The sequence below is a fragment of the Haemorhous mexicanus genome, chromosome 3 (genome assembly GCF_027477595.1).
Source record: "Haemorhous mexicanus isolate bHaeMex1 chromosome 3, bHaeMex1.pri, whole genome shotgun sequence".
NCBI classification, from domain to species: Eukaryota; Metazoa; Chordata; class Aves; order Passeriformes; family Fringillidae; genus Haemorhous; species Haemorhous mexicanus.
Genome location: NC_082343.1, coordinates 15,586,072 through 15,604,467, shown reverse-complemented (window position 1 = coordinate 15,604,467; position 18,396 = coordinate 15,586,072). Strand labels below are relative to the sequence as shown.

The window sequence follows — 18,396 nt, the reverse complement described above, 5'->3', positions numbered from 1 at the left end:
TTTGCTATTTATCCTGAGACTTTGGTTGGGTTCCATGCTGTATTTTCCCTGTGGCACTGCTCTCCTGGATTCCCTGCCACAGTGCAGTTAGTTTGTCTGAAGAGCATCCCTGATGTGCTTTTGAGGTTTTAATGGCCTGGTTGTCCTCATCTACATTTCTGTTCTGCTGCTTTGTCTTGCTCTGAGGAGACATTAAGGCTATACCTTTTGCTGCCCTACTGAGAAAGCAAATGCAAGAACATTTTTTAAAGAACCAAGAGAGCCTGTGGATTGTGGGGGATGATAAGCAAAGTGGCAAGTTCCTGAGATAAAAAAATGCAAGCAAGTCCCCTCAAAAACAGCAACACATCTCCTCTCGGACATGTTTAGATTAATGAGATGTTTGTTCTGCTCCTTTCTGCTCTAATTAGGAAATGCAGTTACATTTTAGCTTTTAGGCTAAATGTAGTTCTTTCTTTTTTTTTCCCTCTTCTGTCAAGGAATCTCTCTATTTCTGTTTGATATTGTATCATTTTCATGAGCCTTTCTTTGCAAGTGCTCAACTGTGAAATCCCTTATGCTCCGTACCATAAGAGAATTGCTGCTGAATAGAATATCTTAGACTCATCTGAAATATGTTTTGTTTTCTTGTTTAATACATTCCCTTAAAAATATTTGTTTTGAATGTGGTTATGAATCTCTTCAGTTATCTGGCTGCTCCTTTGCTAATGGATTCAGAAGAATCATTAAGCATGTGTGTATTGTGATCTCTGACTCTAAGTGGGGCATCTGGGGGAAAATACCAAGTTTAAGTGTTTTTTGGCGTTCATATTGCAGTAGTTCCTGCTGATTTCCTTGAGTACAAATTTAAATTGTTGATACCCTCAAAGTTTTAAGTTTTTTGTGCTATTACTCTGTTGTTGTGTAGCAAAGATTCAAAGTCTTAGTTTGACTTTCCATTCATTTACAAAGCAGGAACATATTAACATAGTACATTACAAAAATATTTAAATGTAAAGCTGTTATGTCTGAATTTCTGGTTATGTAAAATTCTTCTTTTGCATAATTCTTGCTGTGTGAATCCTTTTTTGAGGGGATTGGGCAGGTGGTTCAGGGAAGAAAACAGTTTTCTTATGCAAATTGAGTAAGATTTGTCATTAGAATATATAAGGACATGTCTGATTCTGCTTATGAAATAAAATGGTAAAGCAGGTTTTTTTAAGTTTTGAAATTAAATATTTTTAACTTGAAAAGTAATATTTGCTCAATATATAAGTAGTGAGTTTGTTTTTCTGAGTTTAGAATATGGGATTGAAGTTCTTGTCATAATTATGTGAGCTGACGTTTTCATGGAAATTCCTACTTAAGGAGACCTCTTAATGGTTTTATATTTCTTTGTATGTTTTGGTAACATAGATCTATCCAAATAAAACACTGTCTGTGATTGTTGGGTCTGAAATATATATTTTTAAATAACAATATAACTTGTGTTGCCTGAGATTTTTACAGTGCTGAAATTTAAATAGTTACTTAAAGCTTATCTGGAAGTAATTGCAACTTTGTTTTTTATTTCTTGTTGCATTTCAGGGAAATGAGGCAAGCTACCCTTTGGAAATGTGCTCGCACTGTAAGTTTTTTTTTAATTGCTACACTGTATTGTTACAGAAGTCAGTTTTGTTTGGGGATTGATATGGACAGTTTTCATGTATGTTAGGCAGTTTATATACTAACTAAAATAATAAAATTAAAATGTTAAAAATTACCTTTGGAAATAATACAGCTTTTGCTGTTAGATAGTAAAATCAAAACCCAGTCCATCTTTAAAACAGAAATCACTTAAAATTTGAGAGTTTTCTTTAAGTCTTCCATCAGAATATAAAAAAAAACTTATGATAGTCTTTGATATCTGTAGGGTGAAGTGTAGTTCAGTCAGTGGGGCTTTTCCATCAATCCTGGTGCCAGCTCCTCAGGGGTGTGGATCAGTCATGCTGCAGTCTGTGCTGTGTTAGGAGTGAAGTATATTGCTTAAACTGGCTTTGTGCCTTTACAAGAAGGGAAAGGTTATGACTAAATGAGCTCTTTTTTCCCCTTGTGCAGCTAAGCAGTTAGGTGAGAACCCACTTGGTGTTACTTACTTTTGGCCGTGTGAGAATAAAATTCATTGCTCTATCTCATGGGGTTGGTCTACCCTGTAAAAATGACAAAGTATTTTTCGCTTAAAGCTGACCAGAGAAAGGGTTATCTTGTGAAATGTCCTTGTGGTGTTGTGCTAAGTGTACCTATTCTTAGTTGCATTTTCTATTCAATGATTTTCTTCAGCCCTAAAGTGTGTGTACACATGTGTATGTGTCTTCTGAACCACTTGATAAAATTCCTTATGTTGGGTGAATCGGATCTTGTTTTTAAACAGGATAACCCTTCAAGAGAGGGACTGTTTTCTAGATTCCTTTCTCAGTGCTTGTCATGTGCTTGTGCTGGCCTGTGGCTCTTGTAACTTGAACTGTAATAGAAAATGAATGATCATGAAGAAGTCTCTGTCTAAATACATGTTTTTTCAGAGAAATGATGATTACCAACTTTAGCTGGTAATTTGCAAGTCCTCTGTGCCTAATGGGAACATCTACATGGATTCCAATTTGAGTCATAAGTTTGCAAACACTTGGGAATATCATCCACAGCAGTGCATAGCTGCGTAATGCTCTCAGTATATTTTGTTAAATGCAAATACATGGTTGGAGTTTTGTACTTGATGAAGACTTCAGTAGTGTTTTCCTGAATCATATATATATCTCACATTACTGCTTCATTGGTCAGTGTTTTGTTGTGAACAATCTGGTTTCTGAGGAATTATTTTTTTAGCTAGTCATGGCAGTGTCAGAGTTGTAAGCAGTGTGTTGCCATCCTTCTGATTCTAGGACAAACTATATTCGTTGGTAGCAATGGGCAGCCTAAAGGTTTATTATTACGCTTCTTTGCTCATTTTTATTGCAGAGAAGGTGAGGATTTTTGCATAATATTCTGTGGTTAAACAATATGTTGAGGCTGTTGTGAAAATGTGAAGTTTTCCATGATTAAAGGTTGTTCTGCTCTGGTGGCCTTTTTCACAGTAGAAGGTTGGCTGTATCCTAGGCAGCATAACTCAACACACTGGGAAAATGGAATTATCACTGCCCCTTTGCTTAGATGGGCCCAGCCACTGCAATGATAGTGCTGTGCTTAAAGATCCTGAGTGCCTCAGTATTCTGAAAGCCAGGGGTTTTGGACACGGGTGTGCACAGCTGCATGTCTGGAAGCAAGCTTGCAAGTAAATGTTCACATTGTTCTTCAAGTGTTAAATGTCCCTGCTGCTTCTAGAAATTGTCACTGACAGGTCTAAAGTTTTCAAGGCAAGGCCAGACAATGTCTTTGAAGATCGTCTGATATGGTGTCTTGGTTTGAAAAGACAGGTGTCTGCTAAGGAAGGCAGGAGCCTCCCCTGAACTGGAAACTGTAAACCCCCTCCCTCCGAATTGTTATAAATTTGAAATTAAGGGGGGCTCTCAGGCAGAGATATGGAAGCAGGAATAACAATTTTTTGTTAGGGAAGAAAATAAAAAATAAAATAAACAATGCAGTAATCAAAACAACGCTGACAGAAATCAGAATATGACCTGACACCTGGTCATGGTGTTGATAGCAGTCCTCCTGGAGTGTCAGGTGTGGTCCTGTTGGAGCAATGATCCTGTAGAAGGGTGTAGTCTTCTTCTGAAGATCCAGTGGAAAAGGCAGCTGTTCCTCTGGGAATCCAGTGGAAAGGCTGTCTTGGTGTCTCAAAATCTCAGATTCTATCCAGTTAGGGATGCTTGGCTCCTCCCTCTGGGCGGAGCATGGACGCTGTAATTTTTGTTAGTCATGCAGTAACACTCAATGGCCCATTAACAGCCGATGTCTCCCCTGAGGGAGGATTGGTTTGTGGAAGAGATAAAGAAAACTGCCCAATTAACAGACGATAACTGCCACACCTCTAACAGATGACAAATGGAATACACACATTGCCTTGCAATCTAGGGCATAAGGGTTTTGAATTTTCACCTTTTGGAGATTGCCAGTTAGTAATAATGTATTAATGCTGTTTGCATGGAGACATTGAGTCATAACCTCTGCTTGGTGCTACAGTTGCCACTTTGGTGTCTCATAAGAATAGTTTTGCGTTAAAGTAGGCAGTTATATGAAGCAAATTCAGGCTACCACAGAGAGGACGCACACCATTACATAGTCAAGCATCTTCTTTTAACCTTTCATTTTAGAACATGAGTTCTTCTCAGTGGGTGAATTAGTGTTGTTGGATTCCTTAAAATTGTTTGATTTTGTTTCTCAGCTTTGCTGTGCCAGAAATCACTGAAAACCCCCTAGTGCTTTCCATGGTGAAAATTTGATGTCAGCCAGAATCTGTCATATTGTCCATAAGAAAATTCTATTATCGCAAAAAGATGTAGTGAAGACTATTTTGTAATAGAGTAAAGAATAGTTTATAGTACAATATTTTTAATATAAACACTCTTTGTAGCGTGTTTGGATTTTAGGCTAAGAATGCTAGTATCTCTTTCCTAACTTAGGAAATTGTAATTGACACATCTGAAGTCATAAAAAGGATAAGGCCAGCTGTGTGTAAGCATATACAAGATGAGTGGTTGAATGTGTTTTCAAGGGTATCATCTTTTTGAAATCTGATCTCCAAAACTGAAATGGCTGACGTGGTTGCTACTCTGAAACGTTATATTCGTGAATCAGATGAGGCTGTAGGTAGAGGTGCAAATTTTGCTGAAGGTCTGTTTTATTTTGAGATCTCTGCAATACATTCTTCTGGGGGAAAATTAGTCTGGAAACATTTAAAATTCATTTCAGAACATGTTTGATTTGCAAAATTTCTCCTAATACCTTTGCAATATTTTTGTCTCTAATGATTTCATGTTTGAAAAGTTAGTGGAAATGGGGCTCTCTGTGACCACACTCTGATCGGACTTTTGTTAGTTAAACCTTTGAAAGTATTCTAAGAGTATCTGAAAAGCCAATCTTTTAAATACAGGGGTAAGCATTTAGATGTCAGAAGTGCTCAGCACCTAATTGCTGAGAGATGTACAGCTTTTCTAAGGTCTGTACTCTTTGCAGATGCCTGTGTGTATACTGTGTGCTCTGCAGCACTGGATGTACTACGCTTCTTAATGCGTATGCAGATATCCTGTTAAAGCATCACTGAATGTCGTGGATTTCAGGAATCTGTGGTTTTAGGGCATTCTTTACTTTTGGCTCTCAGATTAATAAAAAGTTACTTATGTACCTTTATGTTAACTGTAAAACATGTAATAATTTTTTTTTTCTGAAATTACTGTTTTCAACATAAAGCACGCTGAAATTGGCTTCTAATAAAGATTTTGAGTTGCCACCTGAATAGTTTTTACAGTCTTATCTGAGCATCAGTTAAATGCATAACAATTTGAAACAGAATTGTTTTAAAATCCAATCGATGATCCTCTACTGCTGTGTTGAGGGACAGAAGTGAGGAACTCAGCAGTGTGGATCAGCATATTAGAAAGTGAGCAACTGAGATAAGACTCCTGCACTAAAATGGGAGTGAGGCAAAGCATTTGCATGTAGTTTCTTGGAAGCATTTTAACCTGATTCATCATATTTTTAGATGTATGCAAATAAATTCAAGAGATGAAGCAGGTGTTGGCCCTAAGAATTTTAATACTTGGATAGAAGAGGAGTCTTTTGAAAGTACTGATAGTTGTTTAACAAAAAAATCCTTAGTACCAGAACTCCTTAACACCTGCATTATGTTAATTACAAGGGGAACAAAATCCAGAATGGATTATGAAGTAAACATAAATAATTATAAGTGTTTTAAAACAGTGCAGAATTTGATGTTTAAGCAGGGCTGTCAATAAAGCATTTTAAAGAAAAGCACTTAGCAGTTACTATTTCCAGCCAGTTTTTAAGTTTGTGAGCTCAGGCATCAGTGCCAAGGTAAGGGGATACTCTGGTTCTGCCGAAAAGCATGGGAAGCACAGAGCCCCCCTGTCAGCTGGGGAGCTTAGCATAAAAAAAGGCTAATTTGGATCTGAATGCTCAGGGTTGCTGGGAGTGTGGTGATGACTCACAGGCAAACTCTGCTTCAAACAGTGTAAACAAAGTTCAGTCCTGGTTTTCCTTAGTGGTGGTATCACCCTTTTTACGCTACTATGGACTTGGACTTCCTAGGAGTTCCTAGTGTTTTTATCTGACCTGGTCTCCTGATCTGGTCTTAAATTCTGTCTACTACTGCCACCATCAGTCCTTTCAGCTTAGCTTTCCCTTGAGCTGAACTATCTTGTGCCTTGCATTTCCAGCAGAATGTAGGAGAGTTTGTGTGGGCACAAAATCATATTTTTTGTTCAGACACTGAGAATTAATTTCAGTGCTCTGTTCTTCAGTGAGAGCTATGTGGAATTTTAAGAAAGTCTGTTGATAAGGACAAGGAAAATACAGGCATTGTAAAAAGGGGGAGCATCCATCTTAGATGGGAACTGTTTTGTATGTGCATTTTGGGAGATAATGTCAGCAAAAAATGACTAAGATATTATTGAAATCTGCTGTTATACATAAATGCATGCTGTTTTCCTTTAAAAAATCCAAAGGAGAACCAAGAAACATTAAGCTCCAGCATAGTTTTTAGGTAAATTCAGCATAGGCAGGGAGAGTCACCAGAAATGAAGACTTGTGAACTGAAGAAAGAATAGACAGAAGGTATGCCAATCTAAGGCATATTATACTGTGATGTATAATATTCCTTCATCCCTTATTTTATGTGTATTCTCATTTCTTAAAGCTGTTCTATGAAGACAAAGATGCTACTGAAATACAAATTTTTTTCAAGTGTATGAGCTTTTTAAAATTCAGCTTGTGGATAGGATTTAATGGTAGGTGAGGTGCCTGCAATATATTTAAGGAAAAATAATGAAATTCTGATGTTAGATTCTCATACAGTCAGTTTTGAACACAGTGATCTCATGTTTGTCCAGGTATGTTCATTAGGAAAATGGGTTTATTTGCTGATGAACTATTAAAGAAAATTTTCTTATCCCTGTATTTACTTTGCTTTTTCATTATTTCCTCCTCCAAGTACTGTCAATCGTACTGTATCAATTGCTAGAAACAAAACATAGGAAGAGTTTGTTATTTGGTCAGCTTTTGGCAGAGATGCTAATTTTTTTCAGTACTGTTTTTTAACTTGTGTTGACTCGTATTAAGAAAAGAACCTCTCTCAGATCTCCAGTGCAGGCAAACCGTTTGCTTGAATGTTTCAAGGTTTGGAATGAGAAATTTTAATCCCATTTCTGGTAGAAACTGCTGCCAGATTATTTGTTTTGAAGTTGAGCTGGTATGAGCTATGAAATGGGATGTGTATATATGTGGAGAAAGACTAATTGACATTTTTGAAATATCCTAAATTTCATAATTGCAGCAGCTGTTGCTTTGTTATAATTCAGCAAAACATGAGCATTGTTGAGAAATACTCTTACATCCCTTTGCAACCTCCTCCCCTTCCTGTGGTCTGATTTGTACCTTTATCATCCATAATCTTGACCTCCTTGTCTACCATCTTTAAAACAAAACAAAATTTCTTCTCTTACACTTGCTAGTTTTGGAATGGAAGGACCTTGTTAACTGCAGATGTGAGGCTCGTTAACCCAGCAGTAGTTCTTGTGCCCAGCAGATGATGGCAGAACAGCATTGCTTGTTAATACTGTGTCCAGTGGACCAGTTTCTGAATGCTGCAAGAAAATGTTCTTTTTTATAGTTCATATTGGTAGTTCTGCTAGAGATATATTAACTTGAGATAAAATACCTTTCTGACAACTGTTTGTTTTCTTAGCACGTTTCTGCAATGGCAGAGATGGTCTTGTCTGGTCTTTTGTGCCAGCTTGTGCCAATTCAAGCTATGTAGCCATGTGTGAGTGACTTTTATATGAGGTAATTAATTAATTAACTCCACTTCGTAGCAGAACATTTACAGAACTCTGGGTGTCACTTTAAGTCTTTGCTGTTGTATTCGTGCGGAAAAATGGCTTGGACTTGAGGTCCCAAACCAGGAAATGGAACTGAAGTAATGAAATAAGACTTTCTTTAATGTGACCTCTGGGTTGTGAGAAAATGGTGTTACCTAATGATCAGAGGTCTGTAGTCCTGCTTCAGGCAGCTCCATGTTTCTATCCTAATTTCTGAAAATCTCATTGCTGTATTTTGGTACTTAGGAGTTTCTTACATGTTACTTAGAAATGTTATAGAACTTGCAGTTCATTAACTCATTAGTTTTTGTGGCAAGGGAGAAGAAATCCAGCTGTGTTAATGCTTCTTATAATTTTTCTCCATTGTGATTTTTTGGAGTTGCAGAACTATGAAGTTTTTCAGGTTGTTTGGGAGGCTTTAGAACTGACTAAAATGGAAAGATTAGTCTTTCTATTAATACTGGAAATGTGATTCCACTGATCTGGTAAAGAAGCTGACAGTGAATTATATACACCATAGACAATATTTTTAGTTTGCTGTTTAGTTGTTTTAAAGTGAAGAAATGCAGGTATAAATTATGCCAATTCATGTACTTATTTTATAAGGGAAAATGTGCTTACATAGGTAGTGTGATAAGTCACCCTGAATATTTTTATGCTTTTTCAAATGCTTGTGCTGTGAGGCTTTTTTGAGGGTATGAGCTCTTTCTATGGGAGTTGCAAGTAGAACTTGCACTAAAATGTAGTTCCCACATTTGCAGCTTGCCAAGGTGCTGTCTGCATTAAAATGGGCTGGGCCCGGTAATTGTCCAGTGGCAGGACTGGGAGTGGGGATGAGTAGAAGGAAAAGAGTTTCTGTGCACAGAAGCAAAAGTTGGCAAATACCTTTCAGTGTATTGGGGAGAAGCAGCATTTTGTGCTGTTGGAACTCATACAATTGCCCATGGAGCTCTTCTTTGCCATTTCTTTTTAATACTGTATTCTTCTAGTCCCATGATGATGTTCTACATCCAGGTTACTGTATGGTGCTCTGTCTCCTTCTGTGTCATCTGGAGGAGCTCCCGGGTAGGTGTGCAATGTGCTGCTGCCACTGCTGTGCTGTTGTACTGTTCAGGGCACACCTCCAGTTACAGTCAAGGCTTCTGCACAAACTGGGGTAAAAGGAATATTTCAGTGCAGTTGAGAGGTTAATTATATGCAATACTACACTGCTTACTAGAAACCGAGGAAAGCAAATTATGTTTAGTCTCACTTTTGTAGCCCTAGAAGCAGAATTAGATCTATCAGTTTCTGGCACAGCGAAGAGAAGATTATTCTGGGACTGCAGACTGGTTTTTGCCCTTTTCTTCTGCAGTTGCAAGCAGTAACTGAGACTGCAGAATGGCAGAAAATCATCTTGTGCCTTTGGACTTCTGTCAGGCTCTCTTTCATTCTGGAATAGTTCAGTCCTGAGGACTCTCTATTTGTGTCTCACTGGTTTTTAGGCAAGGATCTCAAGAAACTGAAGTGGCAGTTGGTTATTGTTGGTAGAGGATTAGGTCTTTGAGTTGGCTACAATTTCAAAACATCAAGCTGTGCAGGTTGGCTGACCTTATGTATTGGAAAGACTCAGAGCTGTTCGATTTTATGCTGTACTTTTACAAAAGCTTGAGAAGGTACTGATGTGATGTGAAATGCGTCAGGTGGATGTATTTGCCTTGTAGAAGATATGATACAATTTCTGTTACTATTGGAGCAAACACATTACTAAATGGAGCTAAGAAATATTGAGGGTCCTGGTCGTGTTAAGGAGAAGGTTGTTAGGGTGACTTTGCAGTCTTAGGTTCTGCAAGATATGTTTGCTGTGGTTTGCTCTGTGCCGAGCCCCTTCTAGGGTTCCTAAGAACCTCAGTTGCTCCTTTGTAGCTAAAAAGGGTGAGCAACATGTGAACAGACCTGGTTCTCATAAGTGAAGCTGCTTATAGGCTATTTTCAGGTTGGTAGGGAGAAATTTTTCAAGCTTTTCAGCAGTAAAAAAGTACATGATTGCTTTTAATCGTTTTTATGGATTCACAGGTTTAGTCTATTCTTGGCATAATCAGATGTGTAAAATAGGGTACTGGGTATATGCTTTAATTGAGATTCTATAAATTTGAACAGATTAGATGAAGAGATGCTACTGCAGAACCTGAATCTACTTTAATTTCTGAAACAAAAAAAAAAAAAGCTGTGTGCAATTTGTGGCTCCAGATGTGTCTGTTTCCCATCTGAGATCGAGAGGAAATGTGATCTTAGGTCAGTCAGAGGGATGTTTTGAGTAGGTGAGAGATAACTGGTTACCAATAGGACTGTTAACCTGCTTAACTTGACTCCTATCCCAGGAGATCTCATGTTCGGTGTGCTGAAGAAGCACTAGTTTTGCTAATAAGTTGAAAATAATTTTCTTTCTGACATACTATGTTAGTCCAGTGTCAACATAATGATGTTTCCTTCAGAGAACGCTTGGTCTCTTCCTCATATTCTTCATATCTGGTATTTGTAAGAGCTGACTAAGAAGTAACTAGCTAAGCACCCTCAATCCTTCAAAATGTTGTGTCAGCATGTGGTATTCAGTGAGTCACAAGGCTAATAACTGTATTATGGCAGGTGCAGGGAGGAAAAAAGGTAAGTCTTAGTTAAAAATGTGTTTGTCTTCAGAATTTCATGTTATCTTTATAGGTGTTTAATAGTTAAAATAAAGTAGGAGAAAATCTTGTAGGAAAGTAGTGAAATGTGCCTTGTGTTTAACTGCAGAGGGTTTACTGAAGCCTTTCTGAGAGTAAGTATGGGGTTGTTTTTCATTTCAGTTGATGCTGATGAGATAAAAAGACTAGGAAAGAGATTTAAGAAGCTTGATTTGGACAACTCTGGTTCTCTGAGCGTGGAAGAGTTCATGTCTTTACCTGAATTGCAACAGAACCCGTTAGTACAGCGAGTAATAGATATATTTGACACAGATGGCAATGGAGAAGTGGATTTTAAAGGTAAGGCACAGTGTTCTGTGACAGGTGGTGGTACTTCAGAATTCCTAGAGCTTTAGAATGCAGGTTTTTCTTCATCTGAGACAGGAGAGGTGAAGAAGATCTCTTAAAATAAGGTGCTAAATCCTAGTGGAACTAAATACCAGTAAAACTAGTTTCTCTGCATTAGGGCACTTCTAAGTGAAATGTTTAAAGGACCAAATTGTTTAGTAATGGCTTTTAAGGTCAGGCTGACTGACGACTACTCATTAAATATCTCTTAAAGTACATCAATTTAGACTCTTAATTGTGATGCTGAGGAGAGACTGAAGAAAGTTGTGGTAGGCTAAGTGGTGTGTTTCTGCATAAGTTGTATTTGTCCAAATGAATTCTCTCCTTTGGAGTATTTAGAAAATAGGAAGGAGCCCAGGTTTTTCTGTTGATACTTCTTTTATGGGGTTATTTTTAGGTATATCTTAGACTGACACTTGAAGAAAAAATCCAAACAACATGGAAGATTTGATTTAGTATATTTCTCAAAATTTTAGATTGATTTTAAATATTCAGGATTAAAAGGGCCATGTTTAAAATCTTCCTTGCTAGTTCATGTTAAAACAGTGTCTGAAATTATAATGTTTGTAACTTCTGTTCAAAGTAAAACTTAGTATTTCTTGACTAAAGAAGGTTAATCAGTCTTGCATTTTTTTTTTTAATTGGAGAAAGTACTTAAATCTTATTTATACTGACAGACTGACATTTCAAATAAGATTTTAATATATAAGAGCTGGTAACCTCTGCAAAACCTATTAAATGTCTATAGGGATAGTCAGAGTATAACCAGAATGTTTTTTGATCGGAAGTAGTAATTGTTGCATGGAACTATTCAAAATTGCCTTGTAAAAACAGATAGTCATGAGCAGTGATGATAATGTTGTCTGTGACATTGAGCTGTGATTAATAACAGTTATCAAGAGTTGGTCCTCTTGGAAGGGAACAGGAAGTTGGCAAAAACAATTTTCTTTTATAGAAAAATACTATTTTAGTATTTCTTCAATAGCAGTTTTCAGTTCCAGTGTAATTCTTTACATTGAGAAACCAGTATTGAGAGGAGTTGTACATTTAGAGTCTCAACTGGAGTAGCGTTAGTAAAGATCTTGGTTTTCTGTCAGGTTCTTGTGAAGGTCCAGCTACAAAATTGCTTAAATGCTGGTGTGACATAGTCTGTTTAGTGAGTGCTGCATTGGATTTGGGGTTCCTCCCACTGAAGAACAATTAATATCAAAAGTACACAGACATGTAGGTATCACTAAGTAGGCAATATTTTGAAGATTAGATTGCTTTTACAATTTCTAAAATTTTCTGAATGTTGACTTCTTTGTTTTTAAAAAATGTGGTTTTTATACATGTTTTACTTGCATTGTGTAGAATTTATAGAAGGAGTCTCCCAGTTCAGCGTCAAAGGAGATAAAGAACAGAAGTTGAGGTGTAAGTATTTTGATTTTCCTTAACAAAAAATTTTTGATCCTCAAAAATACACTTTTGTAAGTTAAGATCAAGAAATTGGCAAATTCAAATTGTTGCAAAGAGTGGAAAATAATTAAAGTAGATTATAAGCTTTTTGCACATTTTGTCCTTTATTTGTTGTGAAGATTTGTTAGCACTCTTTTCTACAGGGAAGGTTGGAGGAGGTTGGTTGCTTTCTGAAGAATTTCAGTTGCTTTCTGTGTTTTAAAAAAAGTAAATTCATTTAAGAATCGCTTCCTGTATAGTTTTGTGAAAACTTACAGGGCCTAAGAATAATACTCAATTATTTGCTATTACAGTAGGAAAGCATTAAATTCTTCTTTCAGAACTGCGTCTCCAGACCTTGGCTTTAGGAGCAGAAAAGAGACAGGTTCAGTTATGTATGTAGCTTCCAAATAACTAAGACTGAAATGTTTAAAAATAAATTCAGTCTTGATGCCAGGTTGTTTGCTGCTATGTAACCAGATGGGATTTTGAGTCATCTGTTTCCTGGGAGGTTGTAATTTTTTTTTGCTGGCTGAGTGCTTTACTTGTGGTGGGGAAGATTTTCTTTTTTGATGTTCACAGAATGCTTTTACTGCTGGTGCTAGAACAATTTCAGGTGTTTTCTAAAGTAAGTATATATTATTTTCCAACCATAGTTGCCACCAAATGGTTGATTTATTTATGTTTGTTTGGTGTTGTTTACTTCTACAGTTGCTTTTCGCATTTATGATATGGACAAAGATGGCTATATCTCAAATGGAGAGCTCTTCCAGGTCCTGAAGATGATGGTTGGGAACAATCTCAAAGATACTCAGTTACAGCAAATTGTAGATAAGACCATAATTAATGCAGATAAGGATGGTGATGGAAGAATATCCTTTGAAGAATTTTGTGCTGTAAGTAACTTCTAAAGAAAAATTGAGTCATTTACAGAGAGAGGAAAAAAAAAAACCCTCAAGTGCTACTCTGGAAAAAGAGTAAACAGTTAAAATGTGCATTTTTATAAATTTAAGAGGTTTACTGAACAGAGTGCTTAAATGTAGCATTTAACACTTGGAGGGGTTGATATCAACCCATGTGATATATTTGTTTAATTAGACAGGAAGTTTTAAATTCTTTTCTCAAAAAATAAAAGTAAATGACAGATTGAATCTTGATCCTTTGAAAACTGCAATAATGAGTGTTTACACATTGATTTTTAAATGATATATTAAGGAAGATACACTTGGTGGCATGATTTGGGCATTGCTTTTTTTCCCTAATATTTGAATTTAGAACTTCAATTCAAACATAACTTATTCATATTCAAAAAGTATGTGAGTTCTAAAAAAAAGAGGGGGAGGGAGGGTGGTGAAAATCTGCCATGCTGCCAACTGCTGAAGTGAAAAGGTTCTGTTGTTTGCATTTTGGGGATTTTTTTTTTGAAGTTTAATTATTTTTGTGATATCATGTAAAAACATTTTGTCTGCAAAGAAGTTAGAGCTACAGCCTGCAAATGCCTGGATTACTGCATTACTTGTTTTTTCTTGTATTAGGCTGTCATCTTCCAGCCATCCATCAAATGTGATGTTGCCTCTTCTTTTGTCTTTGGGCTTCTGCCCAGGCTTCTTTCCTTGTGCAACTGAGGGATTTTCCTCTTCTTTACTTTTAATATCTTCAGTTTTTGTTGACCTCATGACAAGACACTTTTCAGTTCTACAACATCTCATTCTTTTTCTTGCATTTTACCCTCTCTGAATCTGGTGGCATGTATCTACAAAAATGTGTTTTAATTTGTTGTCTTTGGCATGTACCATTTAGCCTTTGAATTTTGTTCCTGCATTATAAAATGTTCCTCTGACGTAGCACCTTTTCCTTTTCTGCTCTGCATGGATCACACACCTGTGAACACTGGTAGTTCTTTCCTCAGTGTGTGTTCTGTCAGAAATTCTGCTGCTGTTCCTAAAGTACTTTCTTTTTCCAGGGAAGGTTCACAGTTATACAGGGTGTTTTAGAAGTCACCATTTTATCTAACATGCACAAACATACGAGGTCATAATACGAGATAGAGAGGAATGCCAGAATGGTGTTATTTGCACTGGTTTTCAGGCCCTTGAGCATGTAAATTGTACTAATTGTACTGGACTACCTTGGTTTGTACATAATTAATTTTATCTCTCACAGTACTTGTAAAATGTAAATCAGTTTGGAGAGGCCAGGGAAGTACTGCCTTTATGACTGACCTCAGTGCATCTATTGAATGTGTTCTTTGCACTTTGCTAATTTTCAGTTCTCATCTTTCTGAACTTTATTTTTCTCCCAGGTTGTCGGAGGCCTAGATATCCACAAAAAGATGGTCGTAGATGTGTGACTCTGTAGGGCACCACCCAACACTTTTGCTTTCTTCTCCATCCCTGAAGATCTGCTCGACACGCCCAGCAATGCTCTCTGTGTATTTAAATGGAAGTATTTTTCTCTGTGAAGCCACATTTTCCAACATGAGCCTCATGAAGCCAACTAAGTGTTATTGAACTTTTATTCTCTCAATAACTCAGTGTAGCACTTTAAAGTCTGAAGGACAGCAAAGATGGAAAGAGCATATCAATGTGGCGGAGAAAGGGAAGGGGTTGGCTTTTTAATTTATTTTTCTTCATCTTTTATAACAAGGAAATATATAGATATATATATGTGTGTGTGTGTATTTATATATAGATATATATGTAGCTTTCTATATGTAGTAGCTAGGTGGGCTTTAATTTAATATACTTGACTCAGAAACAAAACTAGAGTACAAAGTGCCAAGCAGAATATTAACAGTTCAATATGTGGATATACATCCTTACTTTTATTTCACACAGTTTTATATATATAGTAGAAGAATGTAGTTTTAACTCGGTCTTAGGTCAATTCTTTTCCTGTGACTGTTCAGATGTTTCTATATATTGAATGGCTGACAAAGCATTGCTTCTTATTAAATCACCTTAATTACTTTTTTTTTGTAACACGGGAGACTAAGTTTATTTTTACCTGTTAATATATTACCAGGGACCGTGTCTCTTTGCTAAATAACTTAGTACAGTTTTAGTTAATATGAGAATATAGTTTAATGCTACTGCCAAGAAGTAGTCCTCATGTGCATATAGTAACAGCGGAATGCTTTGATGGCTGTTAGATTCCGTCACGTAGGAATTGGGAGCAGTTACAGCTGTCCTGAAGCCAAGACAACTCTGCTGTTCTGTGTTCAATTTAGATACAGCTGCTTAAGATGGTAGACGCATACACGATTTTCTCTTGTGCTTAGCTTAATGAAATTAGGATCAACATAACTGTGCAGGATTCCCATCTACTTATTTTATACAGTACTTAGATTATAATATGTTCTTGCCACTTAAATTCTGTTGTTTCACCCATGATAGTTCCCCCCCTCGCATTTAAAAAATACTACAGGTAGCTAAATAACTGGTAATATATATATATATATGTATATATATGTGTGTGTATATATATATATATGTATATATGATTCATACGGGGGGGAATCTTGTTAACCTATGCCATAGAAGAGGAAAACTTCACACTATCTAAATTTATACCTCTTGCAGTTCTCCAGTCCTTTTACTGGAGATTTTTTTTTCTTTTCTAGATTTGTCCATATCATAATTTGTAACGGAAGGTAACTTGATCTGTTTGTGTGACATAAAAGTAGCGAGCCATGTTTTACAACTTTATATCATCCCTTCCCTCTTCTGCAGTGGTACTATTGGCTGGAGGAAAAATATTTGCCAGATTTTTTAGGACATTACATCTTTCCTGTATAGTAGTTTTTCTATTTTAAAAAAATGTTTTATAATGAGTGGTGGAAAGTGCAGGTTGTCTGAACCTCTTCAATCAAGCACCTGTCTGCCATAGCTGTTCCTTCAACTGAGTGCTGCACATCATGGGCTCTGTCTGTAAGAGAGAAATCCAGGTGCTTAGTGTCCTTGCATGACATGAAGTTTTGCATGTAGATCGATTTGAAATGTTCCTCTTGTTTACATAATTTGCATAATTAAAAAGATAATGTTGCCAAACTTTGGTAAATGTTAATGTTCAAAACAAAAATCTCCACTACATGTAACTTTTTTCTTCTTCTGGATCAGTATGTGGTTTATAATCCCAGCCAGTGGTTGTAACTGTTCCAGTGTCAACTGCCATGTGCTCTGCTTCAGGGGGGGAGTTAGTCTTTTGTGAATTTTTTGTACATAAGTATTTGTTACAAACATTTTAGCAAATGCTTTCAATTTTTCTTGCTTGTGCATATCTTGGCTGGCATTATAGGAATTAAGTGCTAATGTTACTTCCTTAGGGGGACTGGAAGGGGAGGGATGAGGGTTTTTTTCAGTTTGTGTGGGGAAAAAAGATTTATGTTGAATGTTTAGTTTTTCCTCTGCATGCTACATCATATATTGTGGGAACTATAAGAACCTTCATACTGTATGAATACAAAATAAAATATTTGAACTGTAGCTGAGGTGCTCAGTACCTTTCCTGTTCACATTAAAGCAGCTCTGCACCTTGCTGTGAAGAAAACTTGTTCATATTTTTTTGTCCACTCCTTGATTATTAAGATTTACTGAAAAAGTCCACAGGGTACGGTCTGCTGAAAACATCCAGGGGTCATTTCAGTGTTTCAAGGCATGTTGAGGTTGTTTAATGGCACATCTGGTTCTCTTTGCTAAATGTTCAAAGGGGATATAACCTACTTCGTTTAAAATCCCTGTGGAAAGTGGTTTTAAAAAACAAGCCAACCCCCCCTAACATTAATGTAGGTGGAGAATAAAAGGCAGTATTGATGGCACCAGCCTTTCTTGCACAGGTATACCCCTCACAGCAGCTCTGTGCTGTGCTCTTTGGGGTGCAGGTGTTTGGACCTTCTGGGTGCTGCCGTCTCCCTTCTGCTGCTTTGGGTCAGTGTAGGTATATGATTTATTTGGGATAAACATCAGCTTTGTGTGCTCTTGCATCACTATCCTTTATATTTGAAGCTAATTGAAATAAATGACATAAGCAGCCAAGGAACAGAAAACATAGTGAGCATGTACATGTGCCTGGAGCGGTTCAGAATGCACACACTGTTCCCTGTATCGCTCAGACTGCTAAACTGTGTGTGCTGAAGACCTGTCTTCAGCAAGTCTTAAATCTATTCACAACCGAAGGCTTGAATCAATTTGGCTGTAGTGATAACTCCATACTGTGAAGCACTATTCTGGAAACTTAGACATTGACCTAAACACTTACGCAATTTGCCTTTGTGTTTGATAATCTTATTTCTGTATTCATTCCCAAACCTGAACTTATTTATTTTGCAAGACATTTTGCAGAAGGTTGCCTGGTAGGTTTAGGAGAAGAGGGTCCATTTTTAAATCTTACTGGGATGGTCACTCTAATTTCTCCCTGTACTTCTGCTGCATTATGCTACTTACGTAACATTTTAAGGAGACATACAGGACCTGACAGTTGTTTGTGCTCTGGTACACTGGAAAGTACTTAACTTCGTGGCTCTTGGCTTCACTAGGCTGTCCTTACAGATCATTTGTAGGAATTAAGAAATCTGTACGTGTGCAGATTCAGGATTCAGTTCAAATATGTTATTTACCCCTTCATCTTACTCTTTTCATGTGATGCATTGTTCCAGCAGCAGCAGCAGAGACTCAGTGGACAGCCTGTCACTGAACTCTGCATTCCAGTTGACTCCTCCTTCTTTCAGGAAGAAACTAAACCATGATGTGTGCTTAAAAATGCTTAACTCTGCCAATTCCTTTAGGCTCGAAACATTAAAGACCAAGGCTTTCTGAAGAAGCAGCATATTAAGTCTGATATTCAGAAAAGCTGTAATGAAGCAGGTTTTTTTTTTTTTTTGAGGATGTTCAAGTAAAATCATGGAC

The 18,396-nt window shown here is 36.9% G+C and overlaps 1 protein-coding gene across 2 annotated transcripts in view; it reads left to right on the top strand.

Moving 5' to 3' along the window:
* The window catches only part of PPP3R1 (protein phosphatase 3 regulatory subunit B, alpha), a 38,685-nt gene extending 21,708 nt beyond the window's left edge, over positions 1 to 16,977 (top strand). For both annotated transcript variants that reach the window (XM_059840974.1, XM_059840975.1), the window contains 5 exons: positions 1,567 to 1,606; positions 10,832 to 11,008; positions 12,410 to 12,469; positions 13,205 to 13,389; positions 14,796 to 16,977. In XM_059840974.1, the coding sequence (XP_059696957.1) occupies positions 1,567 to 1,606; positions 10,832 to 11,008; positions 12,410 to 12,469; positions 13,205 to 13,389; positions 14,796 to 14,843 (510 nt within the window). In that variant the 3' untranslated portion in view covers positions 14,844 to 16,977. The remainder of the gene's footprint in view (positions 1 to 1,566; positions 1,607 to 10,831; positions 11,009 to 12,409; positions 12,470 to 13,204; positions 13,390 to 14,795) is intronic.
* Positions 16,978 to 18,396: the final 1,419 nt, after the last annotated feature.